The following is a 26,510-nucleotide window of genomic DNA, read 5'->3' as shown; positions in this document are numbered from 1 at the left end:
ATCACCATTTGCAATTAAGTTCAAAAACTCTATTAACTTTAAGAACTTGGAAAAAGAAATTTACTTTGGAGTTCAGTTTAAAATTTCTTTTTTGGACAGCATTAAAAATGGGACAGTAGATGACAGGTGAATCACTTCCATTAGAAAAAACTATCTCATATTCTACATAGCTTTATGCAGTGAAATTGAAACTCGTACTGACACTGAAGATTCACTTTTAAAAATGTTAGACTAGTTGTCTCCCAAAATAGTAATGTCAGGCCAGGTTCCCTCCATCATAGCTTTATTCCGGCATTTCCAACCTTGCTTTGAAGAGAGTATCAACGTAGAATTGTTGAACAAGGAAGAGAGACTTCTTCGCCTTTTAAAAGATGAGCTTGGTGTTGCTAAAGGTTCAGTCCAGAAATTTTGGAATTGTCTTTCATCTATCGAAGATGGAATTGGAAATCCAGCTTTCACTGCCTTGCCAAAGTTTATGCGGGTAATGATGAGCTTGCCACACAGTAGTGCCTCTGCAGAGCGGCAATATTGTACCCTAAAATGGTCAAAACCCCGTTTAGGAATCGACTTCTCCCTGACACGATCTCTGACATCATGTACATCAAGAGGGAGGTGCCGGATGCTGAACAATAGAATGTCCCGGACAAGCTCATTACTCGTCCAAAGAAATGGAAGAAGTCTGATTCAAGTACTTCATTTGGTACTTCAGGTTGTGATTAGATTAGATGATTAGATGATATAGCTGTCTTGTTAAACAGATCTTATGAAACAGATTAGATGATATAGCTGTCTTGTTGTTTTCCACTAGTTTTTGCCAAATAAATTATTTGAAAGAGTTAGTGTCTGAACCACTATTAGTTGTATTTATCATAGGGTCATTTATAGTTACAATCTATGCTCGTGGCATTCTCTTCAGCATTTTTGAAGGAAAGAAAAGTTTCAAGTACCTGAATGCACTGTAATAATCCAGATGTCCATTTTATGAAAAAAAACTGGATGAAAAACTCTCAATGTTGACGAGTATTGCTGTCCCTTTTTTCCGCTTTCTCAAAAGAAAAAAGCTGAAGGTTTTTCCTCTTTTTTTCGTTCCTATTCCAGGGTATAAACAAAGACCGCTCAGAAAAAAGAAAAGAAATTACTTTCTGAGATGACTTCCCATTTTATACAGTAAGCAACATTTGTTTTTTAGCGGGTTTTTAGAAGGGGGGCTGTAAATTGGACAAGAGTGGAAGTGCTGCGCAAAGCCGAGAATCAGCACAGATTATGTAAAATCAATATTTCTTTTTTATAGTTGATAGATGGCATTAGATCCAACATTTCATGTTGGAGAATTTAAAGAAGCGGGAAACCACGCAGGGGTGATCCCAAGCGGATTTGTCAATATTTTTAATTTGAAGAGCTTGATGATATGAGTGCGAGCGACGCGAAGCGTCGTGAGCGGCAACTTTTTTGAAAATGACACTTTTTATACAAAATTGACACTATTCTGCCACCCTAAGTAGCACCAAAAAAACCTGCTGAGTGACAACCCTGATTTGAAAATGGCGGGAAAGAAAATTTTTTTCCCTGTCAAAAATACAAATGTAGTAAGTGCTGTTTATGTTTTTTGAATAAAAGAAATATGATTAGTTTAACAGACTAAAATTCTGTCTTTCCTCATGCTTATTTTTCGTGGAATTTCTTGTTAGCCAATTTTGACACCTGTTTCATTTAGCCTACTGAACTAGGCTAGCTATATGAAAGGCTCTAGCCTGATCTTTTGTAACAGGAGTATTATAATATCCCTCATTTAACATTGTGGTAAAATTCTACTTTAGCTACTTCTGGCTATCTTGGAAAGGAGTTTGGTTAGGAAAATGAAATTTTCAGGGATAGATCTAGCCTACAGGCTAAAGTATGTCCCGGGAAGGTACTTTGAAGTACCTACCTCCACTCCTTCTCCCTCTAGAGGCTCCTGACCTTTGATGACCTTTAAAATCTGTGTGTTATAAAGGTGAAACCTTGTAAAATAGATCTTCTGCTGAAAATAAGGTCCAACAAAATTGTTTTCAGCTTCACAACTTTGCTCAATCCTGATTTATAAAGTTTTAAAGATATGCAAATACATTTCCTAAATTTTGACAATTAACATTGATATGGCTTAAACTACTACTCAAATAACAGGAATTGCATTTTCGGCACTAAAGCCAGAGAAAAAAAAACTTATAGCCTAACAGAAAATTATTGTAAAATTTTGTTTTGTCAAAATTTCAATAGGTATAGGATAGACCTGTCATGTAGGCAAATTTCAGGATCCTCGAGAGGGAGAAGGAGAGGAGATGAGTACTTCAAACTACAGTCCCAGGCCATATTTTATCCTGAAGACCCACTCCTGAAAGTTTCATTTTCCTAACCTCACCCCTTTCCAATATAGTTAAAAGTAACTAAAGTAAAATTTTACCAACATTGTTGTCTAATTTAAGAATAATTTATGCTATAGGCTATATAATAGCCTGCCATGGTATAGCAGTTAGGTTAAGGTTACTTTGAGGCCTGAGGAAGTTTTCTAGGCAGCTTAGTTTCTTGAATTGGCATTAGGAAGTTTTAAAAAGTAAGTTAGAATCTTAGACAAGCTACTTGTTGCTATCTTGAAAAGGGGTCAGGTTAGGAAAAATGAAGCTTTCAGGATGGATGTACAGACAACAGTATGTCCAGGGAAGGTAGGCTACCTAGGTCTACTCCTTCTCCCTCTAGAGGACACTGACCTTTGATGATCTTTAAAAACCTTTGTGTTATGAAAGTGAAACCTTGCAAAATAGATCTTTTGCATAGCCTAAATGAAGAACAAAAAAAGTATATTCAGCTTCACAGCTTTGCTTGTTCCCAATTCAGGAAGTTTCAAAGATCTGCAAGTGTATTTCCTAAAGTTTTGGAAAAAAAACCCATTGATATGGCTTAAAATTCTACTCAAATAACAGGAATTCCATTATCAAAACTAAAACCAGAGAAAAAAAAACTGAAAAGTGAAAACTGAGGTTTTTTTTTAATTTTTAGGTAAAGACCTGTCAAATAGGCTAGGCAAATCTCTAAGGCTTAGGGATCAGAAGATAGTCTAGCTATCATAGTAGCTTGGCAATACCTTCCCAGAGTATGTTTTTGGCCCTGGGTTCCTTACTGAAAGTTAATTTTCATAACCTAGGCTTAACCCCTTTCCGAGGTAGTGAAAAGTAATGTGTGTAGAATTTTACCAAAAATAACAAATTATCCATTACTTCAGGGTGCTTTCACAGAGACCAACCCTCCTTGATTTGGTATTCCTTAGGAATAAAGAACAGCTACAAAGCATAAGTTATCACCCCCCTTTAGGCAAAAGTGGCCACCTTGTCATCAAAGTCAATTTTGCCTTACACAAGATAACTCTTTGCTTCAAGGGGAGATAGATCAACAGTGGATCATATCCAAAGAAGAGCTTACAACACTCCAGAAAAAGCACACATCCACAAAACTTGTGCCAAAGCCCAAGACACTCTCACTCATGACCCCTCAGATATGTAGAGAACAAAACCAAAAAAGCCAATGCTGGAACAAGTACCATAAAATGGGGAAAGATTATCACTATGAAAAGTTTGCAAAGGCTCAAAATAAACTACAAAATCTCACTAAACAACTGTATTCAAACTTTGAGTCCAAGCTTGTGGATGATAGTAAGAGAAACCCCAAAAGGTTCTGGAACTACATATCCAGTAAAGATCATAGTAGATGTTCAATAAAGAAACTGAAGAAATCTGATGGCATGGAAACTACTGACCTATGAGAAATTGCTGATTTACTCAACAAGCAATTTGCATCAATATTTACCAATGAACCTGACAGTCCAGCATACAGTGTACCAAACCTTATGCCACCTATCATGATTACTCTGGGGTCTGTCACAAAGTGGCTTGTAGTGCTAGATGTTAATAAGTCAGCAGGGCCAGATAGCATTCACCCAAAGCTCCTAAAAGAACTGGCTAATGAGATCTGCCAATCAGCTTAACCCCAGCTGTAGCAAAAACCCTGGAATGCATTGTGAATGCCAAAATTCTAACACATCTTCTGTCCAACAGTATACTGTCACCAGACCAGCATGGCTTTCTTCTGGGAAAGTCAGTTGAGACCAACTTACTTGAAACCTACAATATCATCACTGACCTTCTGGAGAGGGGATTGCCTGTTGACCTTATTTTGCTTGACCTCAACCAAAGCATTTGACAAGGTGCCCCACAGATGCCTTAGGGCCAAATTATCAGCAGTTGGCATCCACAATGATGTAGTAGAATAGGTGATGAATTTCCTGACAGACCAAGAGCAGCAGGTCCAACTTTTCAGTAATAATAGTGATAAAGTATTCTCCAAACCATGTGACATTGTCAGTGGAGTTCCTCAGGGTACCATGCTAGGCCCCACCCTCTTCCTCATTTACATAAATGATATGACAAAGGAAGCCACAAATAACATCATGCTTTATGCTGATGCCTCTAAGCTTTTTAGACCAGCCATTCAACAAAGCCTGTAATCAGACCTCCAGAGAATCCAGAAGTGGACCAGTGAATGGCTGCTTGAGTTAAACATTAATAAATGAAGTGTCCTCCATTTTGGCAATAACAATCCTCCACCAGTATACCATGCATGACCAGAAGTTGCAGTCTAATATTCAGCTACAAACCAGTGATGAAGAACAAGACTTGGGAGTCCATGTTGATGAGCAACTGAAGTTCCACAGCATTGGCAACAAGTGGTGTTGAAAGCTAATTTGAGTCTAAGCCTGCTGAACTGCACTATCACCAGCAGCTCCCATACTGTCTTCCTGAGACTTTACAAGGCTATTGCTAGGCTGTTCTTGGACTTTGGAACATGTCTGACCTCCCCCTCCTACAAGCATGACACCAGAATAACTGAAGGAGTTCAAAGATGTGCCACCAAATGCATCATGGGTGTGCAAAATATGGAGTAGGATAAGAGACTGGAGCACCTAAAACTACCAATGCTGGTCTTCAGATGTTGCAGATATGATATGATGCTGACCTATATGTATAATAGTCAACCAAACAACACCCTCCTCACAAAACATACAGGTCAACACAACACTAGAGGACACTCACAGAAACTAGCAAAGCAAAGAGTGAAGACCAGAATGCATCAAAACTTTTTTTTATGAAGTGTATTTCCAACAACTGGAATAACCTCCAAGACAAAACCATGACAAAACTAGTGCCTCCTTCAAGTCAAGACTTGACAAAGAATGGAGCAACAAGTCATGGAAATATAAGTAGAATAGTCCATCCATCTCAGCTGCCAACTATTGCAACATCACTGGGCCCATTTCACAGTGACATTCCAAATTAACATCATTGATGCAAAGCAGAACAGATCCAGCATGGACCTTGTTTTGCTCTAAAATGCAAATTAAGGTATTCCCAAGCTTCCATGTTAACCCTCTTCTGATTTCTAAGTCTTAGAAATTTGCCTACTTTACAGGTTATTTGAAATTTTAGCAAAACAATATTTTACCTCAATTTTCAGTTATCAGTTTCTTTGTCTCTGGTTATAGTTCTGAAAATGCAATTCCTTTTATTTGAGTAGAATTTTAAGCCATATCAAAGGCTTTTTCAAAATTTAGGAAATGTATTTGTGGATTTTTGAAACCTCATAAATTAGGATTGAGCTAAGCTGTAAAGCTGAAAATAGTTTTGTTGTACTTGATTTAAGCAGAAGATCTATTTTGCAAGGTTTCAATTTCATAACACAGAGATTTTGAAGTTCAGAGCCTCTAGAGGGAGAAAGAGTAGAGGTATTTACTTCAAAATACCTTCCCAGGACATACTTTAATCTGTAGACCTATCTCTGAAAGTCTAATTTTCTTAGCCTAACCCCTTTCCAAGATTGCAAAAAGTAGCTAAAGTAGAATTTTACCAGCTTTTAACTTGATTTTGGGTGGAATTAGCAATGTGATCTGATATAGCCAAGCTTGTTTACCAAAAAATGAACTCATCAATTGACTTCTCATTCTACACTTGTTTTAAATATAATATTATGGTTATACTCACTACAGTAGAGCAAACACTTCATCCTCCCCCCTTTCCTTGGCCTAATAGGCCAGATTGGCCTAGCTCTGAACTACAGCTACATAACAGTAAAGTTCTAGTTGAGTGAGTTTTTGCTATTATCAGGAATAACATAAAATACAACCCAGGAAGTTGTTAACCTAAAATTGCAATGTCCAGCAAAATAAGGAAAAAATTATGTAGAGTTGTTGGTCAGTGATGATGAGAAGCCATTGACTCCATTGTATCCCACTCTGTCTTCCACCAGTGGCATAATTTTTTCAAAATCCTGGGGAGGAGAGAGGGCAAAGTAAGAACCAATTTTCCCAAATCAACTGAAAAATGAGCCATATAGTAACAAAAAAGGTAGATATACTAAAGAAAACTACACATTTCTGTGGGTGCTTGAAGTGTGCAGGCTTATCTTAGTTTCAACAAGAGTTTTTGAGAAACTAAATTTCACCCAGGGTGGGGGGGGGCAAACTGATCCCCCACTTCCAGTATCAGGAAGATTGTTTCAATGGGCAGTTACTCTATTGAGAAATAGTGGTTGCGCACTCTGGTATCTGCCCTCTTCTGGGACAACTTATTACTGCACCCCCTTGTCCTGGAGGATTCATCAAATTGAAAGGGCTTTTGGCAGGAGGACTCAGCAGTCAAAACCATATAAGTCATTACAATATCACCTCTTTGATGTCTGAACACAAGTGTTGAGAGCTTTAGATTATTCAAGTAAGATGGATAGTCAAGATTCTGGCATCTATCAACAGCTTTTGTTGCTTGTATTTGGACATAGTCTATTTTCTGCCAATCATCCTTGTTCAGGGGTGTTGCAACAAACATTTTAAACTCTAGAAATGGTTGCATAACATCCTTGTACAGTTTGGTCATAACTTTGGCTGATCTGCTGTGTAATGTATGCTTGATTATGCTGTGGGCCTGGAATGCTTTGGCAACCTCCATTTGTGCATGTTTGTTTATTTTTTTTTCCTCATCAACAACAATGCCCAAAACTCTCACAGCTGCCAAAGAGTCAACCAATTATATTGAAGTATCCCCTTCTCTCATAAGGTACAGTACTGTCACTGTATATTCATTCTCACTAAGTACATTGACTTGCACTTCTGAATGTTAAATTCAAGCTTCTATGTACAGGCTCATAGTGAGTGCAAATACAGGTCTTCATGTATGCAAGTTCTTGTAACTGATTACTCTGCAGAGCCAATAAGCCTTGATTCATCAACATAAAGGCTCATCTCATTTCTTTCAGCTCTGGAACATCATTAATAAAAACATTGAACAGTGTTGAAACTAAGATTGTTCCCTGAGGCACACCACTGTGAACTTCTTGTTTTATTATTTAATAAAAATAATTAATTCTTTAAATTTAATTCTGGTATAATTCTTGTCCATTGTCACCGAATATCTTAACTCTCTGCTTTATTCTTATAAGAAACTTCATTGTCCATTCTACCATCTCCAGATGGATGCCAAAAGCCATTAGTTTTTTCTTCAGGTGGTGATGACATACTTTATGAAATGCTTTGGCAAAGTCTAAAAGAATCATGTCTACAGGAGTATCATGATGTACCAACTTAGTGATATAGTCATAAGGTTAAATAAAATTTTTCTCAACTGAACACCATTTGACAAGGTTTCAATACCTCTGTTGTTGAAAAAGATGCCAAAATTATAGGAGCAGATGAAGAAATGTGACTTGGAATTCAGATTTTCTAAGAGACAGGTCACAGGTTTGCATGTTATGGTTGGCAAGGGTTTATCTAAGCAGTACAGTGTTTTGAGTGGAATCCCCTGGGGCAGTTGCTTAGGGCCAGTTTTATTGTTTTTCAACAACAGGAATATTGAAGCCTTGAAAAAATCAAAGTGCAACGTTGAATGAACCTGTGGTTTTTTATCTCTATCTTGTCGGCTGGAGACTTGATGGCATATTACAAGAAAGCTCTACAGAAGGAGGTGATTTTAGAAAACAGCCCTCAACGCTACATCAAACCTTTCAACAGAGGTATTGAAGCCTTGAAAAAAATCAATATAAACGTGATGAAAATTTTTGGCCAAGTCAGCCATCTTTTGAAAATTTTTAATAACTTCCATTGAACCATGAAAATAAACAAGCAAAACTAATTAGAAAATTTGATAATATTTTGTGTCTGTTATATCTTTTTTTTAATGTCATGAGAAATAATACATAGCTTGGAATTAAAATTGTTTTCAGTAAAAGTGCAAATTATGTTCTGGTCTTTAAAAGGTATGGAGGATGTTAACCCTACTTCTCTTTGTGGTAGTTTCTGCTTGTTTTTGGTTTGGTTGTTTATTCTAATTTCTTTACATTCAATTAATATACATGAAGAAGAACATCTCTTCAAGTCAATCTGGCCTTTCCACTGAAAAAAAGTTGTTCTAAGGTCATGCAACAAAAATAAATTTCCACAATCCTCCACCAATCACCTTGTGTCCCCTTAAAAAAATTGAAAATCTACTTGAAATGATCAATTAAGCTTTAAATTAGAGTACATCTTTTGCTTTAACTTTATTACAAAAAAAGTCACAAAAAATAAGAAAAAATGTTATCTCAATATTGATAAGAGTATGATCAAGCTATGTCAAAATTTACTCATGAAATCTATTATTTTAATTTATGTCTGGATTTTATGTACTGTATTTTGATATGTCTTACTATATTAAACTGTGGGGAATTCTCCCATGTAAAAAATTATTTTTATTAACATTCCTTCACAGATTTTTTCCATAAATTCCATCTCCACACTGCAGAAGTATTAATTTATAATAAAATGTATATAGTTCTGGATTTTTTGAGGTTTTTCTTTCATGTCACCAGGAAAGGTTTCCCAAGGTGTTTGAAACAGTCAAAATGAGCTATTCCTTTTTTTCTTTTTTTTCTAATACCTAAATATTTGGTGTCAGGTACTTTTAAGTGTCTGATGTGTTGCTGGACATTTTTATTGCTCTATCATGAGGTTCTAAATGACTGCTGAATAGAAACTATAAGGGAAAGCATTCCCAGGAAGATTGTTAAAAATCAAATTGCAGTGTTGAATGAAGCTTTGGGCTTTTGTCTCTGTCTTGTTGGCTGGAGAATTGATGGCATAGTACAAGAAAGCTCTACAGATGGAGGTAATTTTAGGCAATTTTAGAAAACAGCCCTCAACACTACATCAAACAAATAAAACCAGCCTGGAGTAATGGGTAACAGGCAATCCAGCCCTCTCCTCCCCACTCCTTTTCTATAACACCTGGAAATTAATATATTTGGATAATTAATGGCAATTAAACTCAGGTAATTAATCTACACAAGTAATTAATGGTAATTAAACTATAGGCATTAACTTACTGTAATTAATTCATTCAGGTATGTAATCTATGGTCTATGCAATTATTACTTTCAGGAAAACAGAGAGACTGAGAAAAGCCTTCCAAGTCTTAACCAGTTGATTAAATTAGTTATTGATCTACAATATTTAATTTAGTAATTAATCTATTCAGGTAATTGATCTATACTCTACACAATTTGTACTTTCAGATAAATAGAGAGATGGAGGAAAACCTTCATAGTCTTAATTAGCTGACTAATTAGTAACTGATCTACAATCATTAATTTAGTAATTAATCTACTCAGTTAGTTAATCTGTGCTCTGCACATTTCTTACTTTCAGGAAAACAGGGAGACTGAGGAAAATCTTCCTAGTTTAAACCAGCCAAGTACTTCAAAACGGCAGCTGTTCACTCCCTCTTCAGAAGGTTTACCATTACAAAGCTTTAATTATCAAGAAAAATCACTGCCAACAATAAGCCAAACATCAATAAAACATTTGGAAGATTTAAGAAATGGTGTAGTTTGTGATTTAAATGAAGAAAAATTGGAAAAAGGATTAGCATATCCTGATGTAAAAAAAGATGGATTTGATGCAAAGAATGACCCAAAAGAAATTGAAGCTGAGATGAATCCTGATAGAAACGTAGGTGCTAATGATGACAATGCTGCTCTTGTGGAATTTGCTGAAGAAAATGGAAGAAGAGGGCTTGTAGAGCCTGAGCCAGTTGGCAATGGGGTAATTAGAGATGGTATTGAAAGTGAGAGTAGTGGAGAAGAAGCTGTTTCAGATGAAGAGTGAGTTTTTTTGCAGAAGATTTAGTTCTTGAGATATTTTTCCATTATTATTGACATAATAGTGTAATTAGTATATATATTCACCAACCACTTTTTCTTGTCAGTAATTATTAATGTACCAAGGATAGTGAAAATGTAATTTAATAGTATAGATTAGTTAACTTGAAACTTAGCCTACATAACCAGAAGTAGCTTTAAAAATTATGAAAAAACTGAAGTTTGATTTTTGATGAATGGAAAATCAGCAAAGAAAAAAAGTTAAAAATAGGCAACTCCCAACACCTTAAGAAGATGTAGCTTTCGTTTGAAAGTGTTGTTGCCTTCGGGAATAAATATATTATTAATGTATGATATTTTGCAGGCAAAAAAGCGTTGTCAAACTTAATTAATTCATTTTACTTATTTATTTTTGTGATTCAGTGCTGCAAAACTGATAAAAATGTGGTACTGCCCTAAAGCCTTTATGCAACCTAAAAAAAGGTTGTTTTGAAACAACCAAAAGAAAAATTGTTGTTTTCGTAAATAAACTAACCTAAACGGGCAAAAATGTTTTATTTTGATATCCTTGGCATTTCCACATAATGCATCGTGTTTTCTTTCATACCTTATAACCCCAAAAAATGCTTCCTACATTACTCCACTGTAAGCAGCATTTTGTAACTCATTAATCACCTATCAAGGGCATTTGGAACCCAGTGTTGGATAGTTTTGATGCTTGAATACCCTTGAATTTTGCTTAAAAAAAAAAAAATACTAATAATAAATAGAAAAAATATGGCATAATTGAAGAAATTCTGAAATTCAGAAATAATAGGGAATCGCTATCAAAGGAATCCAAAGATTTTCCTTAGTTAATTGAACTAAATCCACTCCAAAAGATCTATATTTCTAGTCTATATTATTCTTTGGCTAGCAAAGGTTTTACTATTGCCCCTTAGGATGTAGCAATAGATGACAAGCACAACAATATTATTTAAAATTATTATTTAATTTTATTAAATAATATTTAAAAGCAAATTATATTTAAAAACAATATTATTTAAAAACAAAAGTAAGAAGTTCACAATTTCAGATAATATATAAATATGCACACAGATAGGTGCATGATATATCTGTCTATATTCTTTTATTTAAGGTAGGTCAAGAACGTTTGAGTGTTGGTGTTGTGCCTGTTTTACAAATAATATAATGATAAACCCTTGCAAAAAACATTTTCCAGATAGACTCTTCTCCTGGATTTTGCCCACCTTGGGCTGTTTCTCACCCTCTTTCCTCCTTTTCCCTCATTTACTGCTACTTATCCCTAGATATGGAAACACTCTTGTCCCTCACATTATGGGAAAAATATACAAGACATCCTGCTAGTTTCTTATTTTCCATTATTTGCACAGGTGTATGCTTTGTATGTTTGCTCGTTTTTCTTCCTTTTTTTCTTCTAATGGCCATTATACACACACACACACACACACACACACACATATATATATATATATATATATATATATATATATATATATATATATATATATATATATATATATATATATATATATATATATATATATATATATATATATATATATATATATATATATATATATATATATATATATATATAATATTGGTAGATTGCCAGACGCTTATTAACTTGATAACTTTCAGCCTGTCAGTTTTGCAACACATCACTATGGCCCAGTGCTAAATGAAGGTTGCCTCAGTCATTTCCTACAAATCACAAAAAAGCTTTCAAATGCCCAAAGTGCATATTACCTTAAATTGTATCTTCTAGCAACTAAGGCTGAAGAACCTCTAGATGTCGTCAGATAACGTTGACTTGATAATCTCCATGTCACAGTTGGATTATCACTATTTACATATTTACAGGACAACCGTTCAGAGCAATAGGACAATTAACACTATTTTCATATTTACAGGACAACAGTTCAGAGCAACAGGACAATTAACACTATTTTCATATTTACAGGACAACAGTTCAGAGCAACAGGACAATTAACACTATTTTCATATTTACAGGACAGTTTGATTTTGTTGTTGGGTTCACTATATATATATCGGCGGCTGGGCATACTTGGGGGTTAAAGGGGGTGGGTGGCATCTAATAAATCCTACTCCATGATGCTGGTTCATCCAACTGCGTCTTCAATGACTTGCTGCTCCAATCACGGTCAACACCAACCTTGAAGTTATCAACTGATCTGGCCAACACGGTAGATTCACTAAGTGAATTCCACAGTGGAAAAACGCGATTGGTGAAGAAGTTGAACTTCTCACGCTTTCTGCTAACTTTTTGACGCAGTTTTATGGGATTTCCTCGTGTTCTGGTATAATCGTTGTGATCATGTGATCATTGTGATCATCCAACTTGTATAATCGTCACTGGTCACATTCAATGCACTTTTCATAACCAAGTTTGATGAGCTTCTAAAAAAACTTGCTTTTCTTCTATAAAATAATATCATATCTACCATTTCTATTATAGGTGCAAGTAAATCGCTCTTTACCACAGCATGAAATTCTGGAAGCTTGATGCTTTAAAATGAATGGAAACTGATTTTTGTAAGCTCAAATAGTGTATTCGTGAAATTTTGTCTAATAATACCATGTCTTCTAGCAGCATGAATATTTTCAAAAGGCACTCTAACTAAAAGTACCGGTGTCATCAAGTGGGGTGCCTTGTTGCTCATCCATCTGTGCTTAGTTCTTTTTTCTGGCAGTCAATAATGCTGTTCCATCTTATTTAGAGCAAAAAAAGTATACCATTAGTAATCCTGTAAACCTGATACCAGCAGGTAGAACCTCCAGTAACGATAAATAACTAATTTCCTCTAAGATTGGTATCTCCTTTGAAAACTCTACAACAACAATGATAGAATTCTCAATTTAAACAAAGCTAAAGTTGGAAAATATAATAATATACTATTTTCCCAAAAATGTTCAAATAGCTATCTTCAAAAACAATAATAATATAAGCGGCTTATAAACTGTAGTTTTATGTATTGATGAAACTACAGTATTTAGGTTCTTTTACAGTCTTTAGATTCTATTCAGCAAGTATACCTTAAAACACTTTATGCTTTTTTATTAGATGCATGATCATAACAATATACAATAATATGTGCATTATATATATATATATATATATATATATATATATATATATATATATATATTATGTGCTATTATTATACGCTTGTTGTTATATGAGAGAATGGTTGAGATGGCTAGGGCACATTCTGCAGATGAAGGATGACAGAATGCCAAAGAGCGTCCTTGTTTGCCAACCGTCTAGGGTCATACGATTAGTAGGTTGTCTCCAGATGGGGTTGGAGTATGTCGTAAGGAAAGATTTAAGGGATCTAGGAACTTCTTGGGAGGGTGTAAAGAGGGAGGCTTTGTAGAGATTGGGATGGAGGAGGAGACTGTTAGTACCCCACTATTAACGTACCTCAGCTAAGTAGTCGGGTTTACGGGCTGGGATACCGTTTCTTCAATATTTCCCAATTTACCATATGGGATACACTTACCTTCAACTAGAGAAGAAAGCAAAGTGACGTTTTTTTATCAGAAAAACTGAGAAGTGTAGGGGGTAGACTCTCACCTCCTACTAATTGTTAGGGGCATAATTACCGCTCCTCATTGGGGTCGATAACCTAAAATAAAGGAATCACTCATTGACAGTGTATTTAGTTGATGTGAAGATCCCCGCCACATATTCGAGTAAACTTAGGACTCTTTTTTTTTATCAGAACATTGAAAATTTCGATAATTTGGAAGTGAATAAAGGTTTATTTTGCGAAGAGAAGCTAGGGACATTACTTGAAGTACAAAATAATATTATAATAATAATAAGGCCTCAAGCGCTGAAAGTTTTGTAACTGATTTTCTGAAAATGGTTTTTGTAAATCTAGAGATAAATTATTAGATATCTAGGAACTTCTTGGGAGGGTGTAAAGAGAGAGACTTTGTAGAGATTGGGATGGAGGAGGAGTGTACTTAGCTGCGTTGGCCTCATGCGGTTTGGTGCTGCAGTGGGCTGTTAGTAGTTGTAGTGGTGTATTATTATATTTGCTGTATATAATGTTTAGAAGTTCAACCATTATCAGCAAATTTGCCAATTCATGTCCAATGATTTAAGCTTGAATAAATTGTGACTTGTTCAAAATGAATGATTTTTGGTAAAAATTTGGGATTTTGGGAACACTGATTTTTGGGTAAAAAATGCGTCAATACAACAAAAAATAGGCTAATTAAATGGAATATGCAGAAATTATGAAAAAAAAAACAGGAAATGTAAAGGAGGTGACGAGCAAAAAATCGTTGAAAATTTTTATTGTCAGGAAAGATATAAACATGTCCCTGTCCCAGTGCCTGCTAAAAGAAAAGATTATTCTTTTCTTTCCAGTGTTCTAAAACTTTCCAGTTTTAAAGACTTAAGCGTGTCTATTTGGAAGACGCTGTAAAAGAAAAAATTCAATTTGTTATCATCAATTTCCCAAAAACATGGAAATCTGATTGATAATATTGAGAAACCAAGCCGAATAAATTTGTGATTATAGTTTGCTTGTGTTTTTTTCTGATGTTTCTTTTGAGCCTGTGGCAACCCTGGCCATGATGCTCGGTTTCATTCATCTGCTTTTTTTTGCAGCCACATTGAGTTACTAGAGCGCAGAGAATCGGAACTAAAGACACCAGCGAATAACGATGACGAAGAGGACAATTTAAGTAGTATCAAGAAGCAAAAGCGCCCTCATTTAAAAAGATTCACAAAGAAGAAGCAGAAACCGGTTGCACAACGTTCACTTAATTCGATTTTTGAAGTGATGGATGGACCCAATCAAAGGGATATTTCAAAAGGTATTTGAAAATAATTTTCTCCATAGCCTACTTGCAGATAAGTCTCTTTGATAATAACAAAAAAAGGGGTGAGGGTATATATTCTCTCTTAATGATTACAATCCTACTGGCTTTAATTATATAAATATTTCTCGCTTCAGGTAAGTATTGCATAATGTTACAGGAGTAATTTCTGATCAGTCACTGGCTAGAGCCACTGACATTATCATTTACATAATTACTTTGTGCATTTATATGATTCATGCCATGTTTACACTAATTATGCCATTATAGTTTTTATTATCTAAGTTATTACCATATAGGTTATTATAAAAAATTGTCCCAATGCAAAATAAAAAAGTATCCCATCCATTTTATTTCTTTAGAATGTAGCCCTATTTTAATTAGATTTTGGGTTGCTGTGGTGCAGAATGTTTTTTTTTTTTTTTGCCCAAAAAATATTACAGAATATATTGCTTCTCTTTGAATGTGACACAAACAAATTTAAATTGTTATAGATCGTAACCGAAACTGTATTTAAAATCTTAGTAAACATTTTCAAAATAAATCAGAAAAAGAAACAACAAACAATTCCTGTAGTTTCTAGAAGAAAAGTGGATTCTCTCGTAGATTCTCTTCGATGGCTCGGTATTTCAATTACTAATAGTCTTCCGAGCTTGCGCCAGCGCTTACTGGGGGGTAGCTTACTGTCCGATTATTCTAGACTTTAAAAAACGGATCTAGAACTTTCAATTTAAATCGAATGAGGCTTTTTTCAAAGTCTATACGATTACCTCTTTGATAAAAACCTTATATATGAACAATAGACAGCTTGCATAACTTGTGGACAGCGATTGACAACAATGAATGGATTGAAAAAAAAAACAATAAGGGGGTTTAGACCATTTAACTTGCTGACACAAAGGGATCATGACTGTTTTGAATTGAACTTAATATGAATTTGTGTGGCAAATCAATTTTCCATCTATCCCAGAGTATGTATTTAAAACTTATAATTGGATTATTATAACAGATTTCCTATGTGTTCTTCCCATATAAAGCCACTTCACATGGATTATAAACCCCCCTTAATAATTTATGCCCCAGGGCATAACTTACAACATCTACCCCTGGGCCCTGGTGGGCTGTGTCGACACCAGAGTTTTTTGTTATCAGAACTTTGAAATATTTTAACAAAATGTATATCTCAAAATTTTTATCTGATGCATTTAGGGCGTGGAGGAGGGAGATGGGCTAGTTGCCCTTCAATCTCTTTTGACTCTTAAAAAGTGAACAAGGACTTTCAATTTTCAATCAAACGAACCCTCTCTAAAGTTTATACGAGCATCCCTTCCATAAGAAATAATATGAAAGATTCGGAGAATCCTTAAATTACAACCCTTGCCCTGAGGGCTTTGGGGGAGTTGTAATCCTCAAAGACCTAATTTCCAGAACGTAAAACAACGTTTAATAAAATGGTTGTCTTAAAATTTTGATTTGATGTGTTTGGGGAAAAGGTGGGCGTGAGAGGGGGGTTAGTTGCCCTCAAATCACTTTCGACTATTACAAAGGGCACTAGCCCTCGGAATTTCCAATCGAATGAGCCTTTTGTGAAGTTTTTATGACAACACCTTCTATAAAACCTTATATGCCCCCAGGCCATAAATTAAAACCCTTGCCCTGAGGGTTGTGGGGGATTGTCCTCCTCAAAAATATATTTTCTATCTGGAAATCAACTACGCTGAACAAAATGGCTATCTCAAAATTTTTATTGGATGCATTTTGGGAAATGAGGGGCGTGGGGGGGGGAGAATTGCCCTCCAATCACTTTCGACTATTAAAAAGGGCACTAGCCCTTTGAATTTCCAATTGGATGTGCCTGTTTTGAAGTTTTTACGACAACACCTTCTATAAAAACCTTATGTGCCCCCAGGGCATAACTTAAAACTCTTGCCCTGAGAGTTGTGGGGGAGTGTCCTCCTCAAAAACATATTTTCTATCTGGAAATCAACTACACTGAACAAAATGGCTATCTCAAAAGTTTGATTGGATGTGTTTGGGGAAATGATAAGCATGGAGGGGGGCTAGTTGCCCTCCAATCTTTTTCGACTATTAAAAAGGTCACTAGCCCTTTACTTTCCAATTGAATGAGCCTGTTTTGAAATTTCTACGATAAAGCCTTCTATGAAAAAAAACTTATATGCCCCCAGGGCATAACTTAAAACCCTTGCCCTGAGGGTTGTGGGGTAGTGTTCTCCTCAAAAATATATATTCAATATGGAAATCAACTACCCTGAACACAAGGGCTATCTCAAAAGTTTGATTGGATGTGGTTGAGGGAATGATGGGCGTAGGGGGGGCTAGTTGCCCTCCAATCACTTTCGACTATTAAAAAGGGCCCTAGCCCTTTGAATTTTCAATCAAATGAGCCTTTTTTGAAGTTTCTATGACAACACCTTCTATAAAAACCTTATATGCCCCCAGGGCATCTTTTAAATCCCTTGTCCTGAAGGTTCTCGGGGAGTGTCCTCCTCAAAAACATATTTTCTATCTGGAAATCAACTACGCTGAACAAAATGGCTATCTCAAAATTTTGATTGGATGTGTTTGGGGAAATGATGGGCGTGGGGGAGGGGGGCTAGTTGCACTCAAGTCCCTTTCAACTATTAAAAAGGGCACTAGCCCTTTAATTTCCAATTCCCTTCTATAAAAACCTTATATGCCCCCAGGGCATAACTTAAAACCCTTGCCCTGAGGGTTGTGGGGGAGTATCCTCCTCAAAAGTGAATTTTCTATCTGGAAATCAACTACGCTGAACAAAATGGCTATCTCAAAATTTTATTGGATGTGTTTGGGGGAATGATGGGCGTCGGGGGCTGGGGCAGGTTGCCCTCCAATCATTTTTGACTATTAAAAAAAGCACTAGAACTCTCGATTTCCAATCGAATGAGCATGTTTTGAAGTTTCTACGACAACGCCTTCTGTAAAAACCTTATATGCCCCCAGGACATAACTTTAAACCCTTGCCCTGAGGGTTGTGGGGGAGTGTCCTTCTCAAAAATATATTTTATATCTTGAAATCAACTACGCTGAACAAAATGGCTATCTCAAAATTTTGATTGGATGTGTTTGGGGGAATAATGGGCGTGGGGGGGGGGGCGAGTTGCCCTCCGTTTACTTTGACTATTAAAAAGGGCACTAGCTTTTTGAATTTCCAATCGAATGAGCCTTTTTTGAAGTTTCTACGACAACGCCTTCTATAAAAACCTTATATGCCCCCAGGGGATAACTTAAAACACTTGCCCTGAGGGTTATGGGGGAGTGTCTCCCTCACAAACGTAGTTTCTATCTGGAAATCAACTACGCTGAAGAAAATGGCTATCTCAAATGATTGGATGTGTTTGGGGGAATGGTGGGCGTCGGGGGGGGGGGGGCTAGTTGCCCTCCGATCATTTTCGACTATTAAAAAGGGCACTAGAACTCTCGATTTCCAATCGAATGATCCCCCTTTGAAGTTTCTACGACAACTCCTTCCATATGAAGTGTCTCTGGGAAAAAAAAATAATAATAATAATAAAACATTGGAGCCGTATGGCCTTTACTATAGGCAACGCTACAGCTTTGCCTCTGATACTCCACGTATTGTACCTCTGTAGAGTGTGGGTTAGTAATAAATAATAATAATAATGTATCGTTGATTTTTTTCTACTTGGCTATTAGTTGGTTGTTATTGCCTATTCCTATTTGGAAATTTCTATATTCAAATTAGACATCTATTTTTTGGGCTTTGCTTAACTATTCTTGGCTATTAATTGGCTTTAAAAGTAAATAAAAAGAAATACATTGTTTTTCTTACTGAAAGGAATGAGTAACCTTGAAACTTAAATGGACAGAAACTAACTTGCTAATAAACGCCCATATCTTCCTTCAGCCTCTCAATTTTACGCTAAAGTTTTGCTAATGCTTTACTGAAAACATTTTTGAGAGGAGCAAATAGCCAGTTGGTGCTTGAATGCACTTAAGGAAGGTAACTCAATAAGTAATAAGACATTTGGCTGTAGCCCAGTAACGATTTATTTAGTCAATTCAAAACTTTGGCTACTTCTGGATCTATTGGTAAAACTATGGATCAAAATGCTTTCTGCGTAGAGCCTATTTAAGGGGTGCCAATCAATGAACGTCTTACGGGTGACTTAAGAACAGTAGGGGTAATTTAAAAGGATCCCTTACCCCATTTTTTTAACTCTCTGTTGATTTAGCAGCACCGCGCGTGGGTGCGCATTGTCATGAAGAAAAATCGCAAGAGTCCATGATGTTTTGTCAAGAGTCCACAATGTTTTGTCAAGAGTCCCCGATGTTTTGTGCAAACGGAATTCCCAATAATTTATTTATTCCAGAATTCACAGTAGCTTAACTAGTGATTATCTTGAAGATCAATGAGGCACCAACAGCCAGCATTGCATTCATATGCTCAGAAAACAGTAAGCTCTACCATTCAAACTTGAACTGGATTCACTAGTGACTAAAACGTCACAAACCATGCTGAAGAACAAAATAAATTGTATGGATTGTTATAGAAAAAATATAGCAGCCTTAAAATGCCATGTGGAACGAAATATTTGAGTCTTCGAAGTACTCCTGTGTTCTAGCATAATATTGTGGATATATATTCCAACATAGTTTATAAAAGACAAAGTTTTATCAAGAGTAATACCTATGTAACCGACACACGACTTCCTTTTAATCTCACCATTAGTATACTTTAATCTGGTAATCCCTTGATAATAAATAGCTGTTCTTGAGAATAGAATAAAACTGCTCCTAGTAGGGTGACTTCGAAGTCTATTTACACGCATCTAAACTATCTGCATCTAAGTTGAAACTATCTAGTAATTACTTTCTTAGTCAATCAATCCCTTCTCTCTTCTTGGAAGACAAACAAGCGACTTGTCATCAGAAAATCTTATGGATATTGGGATATTTTACTGAAATTATTTTTGATATTTGACATAGTCCAACTTCGGTCATTTACTAAAATTTAAAATAGCAAGGGTCCAAGAACAGCACCTCGTGAAACTCCGCATGTAATGGGGAAGCTTTATGATCGCTTCGAGTTGATCTGGAGATACTGTAGCCATCCTGCTAAGAATGACGTTGAAAGCTAAATCCAGCTAAATTTGAAAGCTAAATTTGCCAAATATGAAAATAGCAAGGGTCCAATACAGCACCTCGTGAAACTCCGCATGTAATGGGGAAACTTTATGATCGCTTCGAGTTGATCTGAAGATACTGTAGCCATCCTGCTAAGAATGACGTTGAAAGCTAAGTCCAGGATCTCTTGCGCCATAAAACTCGTACTTTATAAGCAGCAAATCGTGATCTAATGTGTAAAAAGCTTTAATTTGATCTAAAATTGTTCCTAAACCCCTATATCCTTGGTCCAGCGCTTTATTGACTACACTAGTGAAATAGGCAATAGCGTGTTCCGTCGTGTAACCATGTCGAAATCTGAATTGGGCAGGGCTTAACACATTGTGACGCTCTAAAATATGCGTAAAGACGGGCATCAAAGCATTTCTCTATAACACGTAATAGCACAGAAAGAACCGACATCGGCCTATAATTTCATGAGTTATTAGCCTCACCACTTTTATGGACAGGAGTCTCGTTAGCTACTTCAAAACATAATAAAATGAAATCTTCTTTAAGTATATAATTATTTATGGACACAAGAGGCTGCTGGATTTACGGCAGAATAAATTTAACCACTCTTAATGATATGACGGTGCTATATTATATGTAATTATTATAATTATTTATGGGCATAAGACACATAATTATTTATGGACACTGTGCTATATATAATTATTTATGGACACAAGAGGCTGCTGGATTTACGGCAGAATAAATTTAACCACTCTTAATGATATGCGGTGCTACCAGAGGTGTTATTTCTCATTTCGTAGATGATTTGCCTGATCTGACTTGATGATATAGGTGTTAAAACCTCAGATTCAGTCACAATTGCAATCAAAAATGCATGGATCGTACAACCAAAGTCAGATACCTTCAGTAACATGCTGTTCTACCATTGAGAAGTATTTGCCAAATATCTCCAAGACATTAGCAATATTTTTCAGCAATTCGCTTTCTTGGTTTACAGTTTTTAAAGGGGATTGTTTTCGCAATTTGCTGAAGTACCTCGTCTTTGCCACGTGGCACTTCCTTAATCACCAGCCACGTCTTTGCCACACTACCCATTATTTCCTTAAACTTCCTTGAGCACAATTTTTCCTTTGCTTTTCTTAATAATCGGTTCAGAGCATTATGCTAATTATTATACATTGTATCATTAAGATCACACTTGGAATGGATCTTTTTCTCGTAGAGGTAGTCTCATATTCTCATCGACTATAGAAGGTCTGCTGCCTGCAGTATGCTGTTGCCCTATCATTTTGAAGGGTTTTTTGGTGTTATCTTATGTTGTAAGCAGGGTTGCTACCCTTATTGATTTATCACTATTTCTAGTGATTTTTTATACTGCTAATACTAAAAAATCAGTAAATTTGCATATAAATCATTAGATTGTTGAAGAAAATCACCAAATCAACCAAAAAATTACTAAAATCTAGTGATTTTTTTTTACTGGGTGCAACTCTGGCTGTAAGAGGTTGTCACTAAGAAATATTAGTGAACTGTATGAAAGCTATATAAAATCACAATAAAGGAAAAAATTGGGAACAAAAAATTTATAAAAATTTCAGATGCACAGAGTCAAACATTAATGGACGAAAGGGTATCAAACAAATGTTTCGGAGGATTGGTCCATAAGATTTCTTTCATTTGTTTTATCATCTATTCAACTTGTCAACTATATAATATTTTAATCAAATGTAATTCCTTTGTAGTAATTTTTCCTGACTTGTATGTCCAGTGTAAGAGGTGCAGAGATGATTATTTATTTTGGATAATTGTGCGTTATTTCTGAATAGCGGATAAACTGTATGAGATTTTTCTCGAAGTGTTGCTGTGCAACACATCCGCCGTCCTTTTTTGGAAAAATATATCTAAGATTCTTGTGGAACAAATAAACCTCTCTTCTTTATTTGATGCAACTGATAAAATATTATTCCATTTCATTAAAAAAAAAAAAACTTTTTATAACTTGAAAGAGCTGTATTGTTTACATATTTCCAAGGGAACTGATTCTTTGACCTACATCTTTTTACTAGAGGAATTTCATGCCTTGAAATCACCAAGATGGTCAGAGGTGTCACTAACAACAGCACGGGGGGATTCATGTGCTATTGTCAATACATGTAGCAGATGCATTCGTAACCCTCGTAGATGTGTTGATTGATGAATATAAACCAAATTATATGAAAATAATCAATAGTCGGCCACTATTTGCATTTAATTTAATAAAGTAAACGTTTAGATCAGCTGCATAGAAGCACAGGAGATTTGTAAGCAATTTTCAAGCTGTTCCTTCAAAAAGAATTCATTACATGAAGAAGCCAGTGAGTGGTAAAGAATGTTTAAGTAACAAGAATAAACACCGAAACAAAGCTGAAGTACAAGTGACTCAAACACCGTCTCCCTATACAGTGTTAAATCGTTCAGAATGGTCACTCTAATTCCCTACCTGTTGTCCCTAATACCCCTACCTATAATGACACCGTCTCCCTATACAGTGTTAAATCGTTCAGAATGGTCACTCTAATTCCCTACCTATTGTCCCTAATACCCCTATCCATAATAACACCGTCTCCCTGTACAGTGTTAAATCGTTCAGAATGGTCACTCTAATTCCCTACCTGTTGTCCCTACTACCTCTACCTATAATGACACCGTCTCCCTGTACAGTGTTAAATCGTTCAGAATGGTCACTCTAATTCCCTACCTATTGTCCCTAGTATCCCTACCCATAATAACACCGTGTCCTTATACAGTGTTAAATCGTTCAGAATGGTCACTCTAATTCTCTACCTGTTGTCCCTAATACCCCTACCTATAATGACACCGTCTCCCTATACAGTGTTAAATCGTTCAGAATAGTCACTCTAATTCCCTACCTATTGTCCCTAGTATCCCTACCCATAATAACACCGTCTCCTTATACAGTGTTAAATCGTTCAGAATGGTCACTCTAATTCCCTACCTAGTGTTTGCAGCCAGACCCCCATGGTGCAATTGTCTATTTTTTGTGTAAAAGTTATATCTCTCTAGACAAGCAGTTCTGAATTATGATTATTAAGCCATATCTCAGTTAAAATTGTTGCCAGAAATAGTTCTTAATTCTTCATTAAAACTGTAATTAAGATACAGAGAATTGCCCAGTCTACGACACTTCAAACAAATCTCGCACGACAAGACATACTTCGAACCATCGGAAAGAAAACATACTACTACCACTAACAACTCATACCACCTACTACTACTACTCGCAGCACCAATCCGCCTGAGGCCAACACAGCTGTTCACACTTCTCAATCCTAATCTATTCAAGGCTTCCCGCTTTACACCGTCCCAGGAAGTTCCCATTTCCTTTAAAGTTTTTTTTTTTATGATATCCTTCCACCCCAACCGCGGGCGATCTGCTTTCCGTTTAGCCCTAGACGGTTGGCCGAAAAGGACAATCTTCGGGAATCTGTCATCCTTCATCCGCAGAACGTGCCCTAGCTATCTCAACCTTTCTCTCATGGAGTGAACCACACTTTTCGCACAGCCTCTTGTACGAAATACGGCCAGTCAGCTGGGTACCCAAAACAATCTGCAGGTAATTTCTCTGGAAAACATCCGTATATCTACCTGTTTAATCAACCTGTATGTACAAATTATACCTGTATAATCTGTTTCTTTTTAGCTCTTTAATTTATTTAGTCTTTTAGGTGCTGATGGAGATTCACTACTATTTAAATATGGTATCTGTAACTATAAGCTATAAGTCCTATCTAAGGGTGACAGTGGTTTTGGCACAGAAAATAATAATCATGTAGGCTAAGTGCACTTATCAGTTGTCCATCTACTTTGAAAAAGAAACTAAAACGTAACTTTGCTATTCCTAAAAACGATAATTTGCTTGAGATTTGATTGCTAGTTTTGATGGTAACTTTTATTTTACGACTAGTCTTATGCATTTACGCCATCTATGTCTGGAATCAGTTTTTGAAGCCCGGTTTGCTTTTACCGCTAAAAATTCATTTCTGCAAAATATAGTTTATAGTTGGAATAATCTTCTAAGAAGAGGCTGAGAATACAAACAAAAATGTTGGAAATGTTTTTTTTCGAGATCTATAAAGTGGCAGTGGCTGCTTGTTTCAATTGTAGTGTTGCTTTTTACTCAAATATAAAAAAAAACTTTGTTTATCTTAATCGAATGGTTTTCTCTCGTATCTGTCTCTCGTATTTTACCCCTGTCTAAGCCAAAATTGTTGCTTTGAGACAGAAAATGGGGGAAAAGGAGGGTATTGTGAGGTGATTTTTTTGCTACTTGAAGAGGTTATAATTAAAAAAAAAAGAGAAAGAATCCGTTCTATTAAGCCTTCTACGACTACTACCACAATACGACGTATTGCTTAAATGAAGTCACCCCTGAAAAAATCTGCAACCCAAATTTTTTTTCTGAAGTTAAGGGTATCTGATGTTCCGAAAAAGGCGTGTTGGGCTATAAAATTTTTACTGGGAGGCGGGAACTCCGAACTATGAGGATTGGGGATTCCTCCAACTCCTATTTTTGTTCGTGAGCATATAAATATATTTTCTGACTTTATGATCAACGCATCAATAAAATGGCTGTTGGCCCTATTACACCCGTTCTTAGTTGCTTACTCTGGATATATTCCTTCAAATGCTGAAAGGCTATGGTATTATCCTCTGCATCCTAATTGCTCTGAAGACCCTATCATGTAGAACAGTAAAATTAAGGTCTGAAAATACACAACGGTTTCGGATTGATTTTCCTTGGGCATTTTATCTGTGATTTTTCTCTGAAGATCTGATCAAAAATTTTCAGAATTAATTTTGAAAAATCGTTCGTTTCAGAAATTTTGATTTCCCAGAATTTTTCTTTGGGGTGACCTCAATAAGTGAATATTCTGGGAACCACTGTTAGACATAAGGCAGCCATTATGTAATGGATTGGAGATATTCCCCTGTCCTTTGGTATCTAAGCCTTGGACAATATTGCTCAGCATAGAAAAACAAACATTTGGAATTAAGTTGGAGTTGTTTTGAACGTTCCTTCTATAATGAAGAACTTCCTAATTTTTTTTAAATTTCAATATGAAATGTCAATTATCAATATGTCAAGATTTCATTCAATTCTGACTTTGAACATATAAATGAAGTTTATAGAAATCGGGGTCCCGTTTTGTAAGTCGCTATTCTGTATTTTGTGATTTGCTCTTTAAATTTAGTTTTTTGTATGGTTATATTTACCATTAGTAGTATTTTAAAAGAAGAAATCTTGGAGTTTAATCGCCATTCATTGTATTAGTGTTTTGTCTTAGTATAGTGTAGTTGGCCTTCAAATTAAACAGAAGGCCATAATTAAGCCGTAGTTTGAAATGCACTAGTAGGATTCTGATTATTTTTATTTTTTATAGAAAGGAAAGAAGAGAATATGGAAAAAGAAGTGCCTATCGTCGTGCAAAGTAGTTCGTTTGAAGCCGAACAAGTTCAGAAGTCAGCTTATGAAGAACCCTCAAAATCCAATCGAAATCCAGGCACATGGGTTCAATGTTCGAACACATACTGCGAAAGAACTGAACTACTATTACAAGACGTGGGAACAAGGATGCCGACTGGTAACCAAAGAAGCCACGGTACAAACACCACTGATAACCACAAGCACGAATATAAGAAGCCCCAAGGTGGTCAATTTTAAAACAGTCAATTTATCACATAGTTCTGAAAAGATATAATAAAGCCTTTTGAAAAGTATTCCTTGATGTTGGGGTGTGCAAAAAGCTGTAAAGTAAAGTTGTGGGTGAAAAAGATGAGTACTTCAACTTGTAAAATTGGTTTAGGAAGGATATTAAGAAAAGAACTTGTTCTGAAAAGATATAATAAAGCCTTTTGAAAAGTATTGCTTGATGTTGGGTATGTAAAAAGTCGTAAAGTAAAGTTATGGTGAAAAGGATGAGTACTTCAAATTGTAAAATTGGTTTAGGAAGGAAATTACGCAAAGAACTTGTTCTGAAAAGATATAACAAAGCCTTTGAAAAGAATTGCTTGATGTTGGGGTATGCAAAAAGTTGTAAAGTAAAGTTGTGGGTGAAAAAGATGAGTACTTCAAGCTGTAAAATTGGTTTAGGAGGGACATAACGTAAAGAACTTGTTCTGAAAAGATGTAATAAAGCCTTTTGAAAATATTGCTTGGTGTTGGGGTATGCAAAAAGCCTTAAAGTAAAGTTGTGGATGAAAAGGATGAGTACTTCAAGTTG

At 35.8% G+C, this 26,510-nt stretch overlaps 1 protein-coding gene across 1 annotated transcript; it reads left to right on the top strand.

Annotated features, from left to right (window-relative positions):
- The first annotated feature begins 1,462 nt into the window (after positions 1-1,462).
- On the top strand, positions 1,463-26,062 carry LOC148939892 (uncharacterized). The gene is made up of 4 exons (XM_089106204.1): positions 1,463-1,586; positions 9,755-10,209; positions 14,876-15,084; positions 25,671-26,062. Exons 1-4 carry the CDS (start codon positions 1,542-1,544, stop codon positions 25,949-25,951), a joined length of 990 nt encoding a protein of 329 aa, XP_088962330.1. The 5' UTR covers positions 1,463-1,541; the 3' UTR covers positions 25,952-26,062.
- The last annotated feature ends 448 nt before the right edge of the window (positions 26,063-26,510 follow it).

This window comes from Artemia sp. Qi Xiang Cuo, chromosome 20, assembly GCF_049724085.1.
Source record: "Artemia sp. Qi Xiang Cuo chromosome 20, ASM4972408v1, whole genome shotgun sequence".
Lineage (NCBI taxonomy): Eukaryota > Metazoa > Arthropoda > Branchiopoda > Anostraca > Artemiidae > Artemia > Artemia sp. Qi Xiang Cuo.
Note: the sequence above shows the minus strand (reverse complement) of the source record. Positions and strands in the feature narration are given on the sequence as shown.

Excerpts from the sequence above, each read along its gene's own strand:
- LOC148939892 (XM_089106204.1), top strand. The coding sequence starts at position 1,542 with ATGGCGGGAAAGAAAATTTTTTTCCCTGTCAAAAATACAAATGTA. Across the intron at positions 10,210-14,875 it reads GAAGCTGTTTCAGATGAAGA|CCACATTGAGTTACTAGAGC; the intron begins GTGAGTTTTTTT and ends TTTTTTTTGCAG. Across the intron at positions 15,085-25,670 it reads TCAAAGGGATATTTCAAAAG|AAAGGAAAGAAGAGAATATG; the intron begins GTATTTGAAAAT and ends TATTTTTTATAG.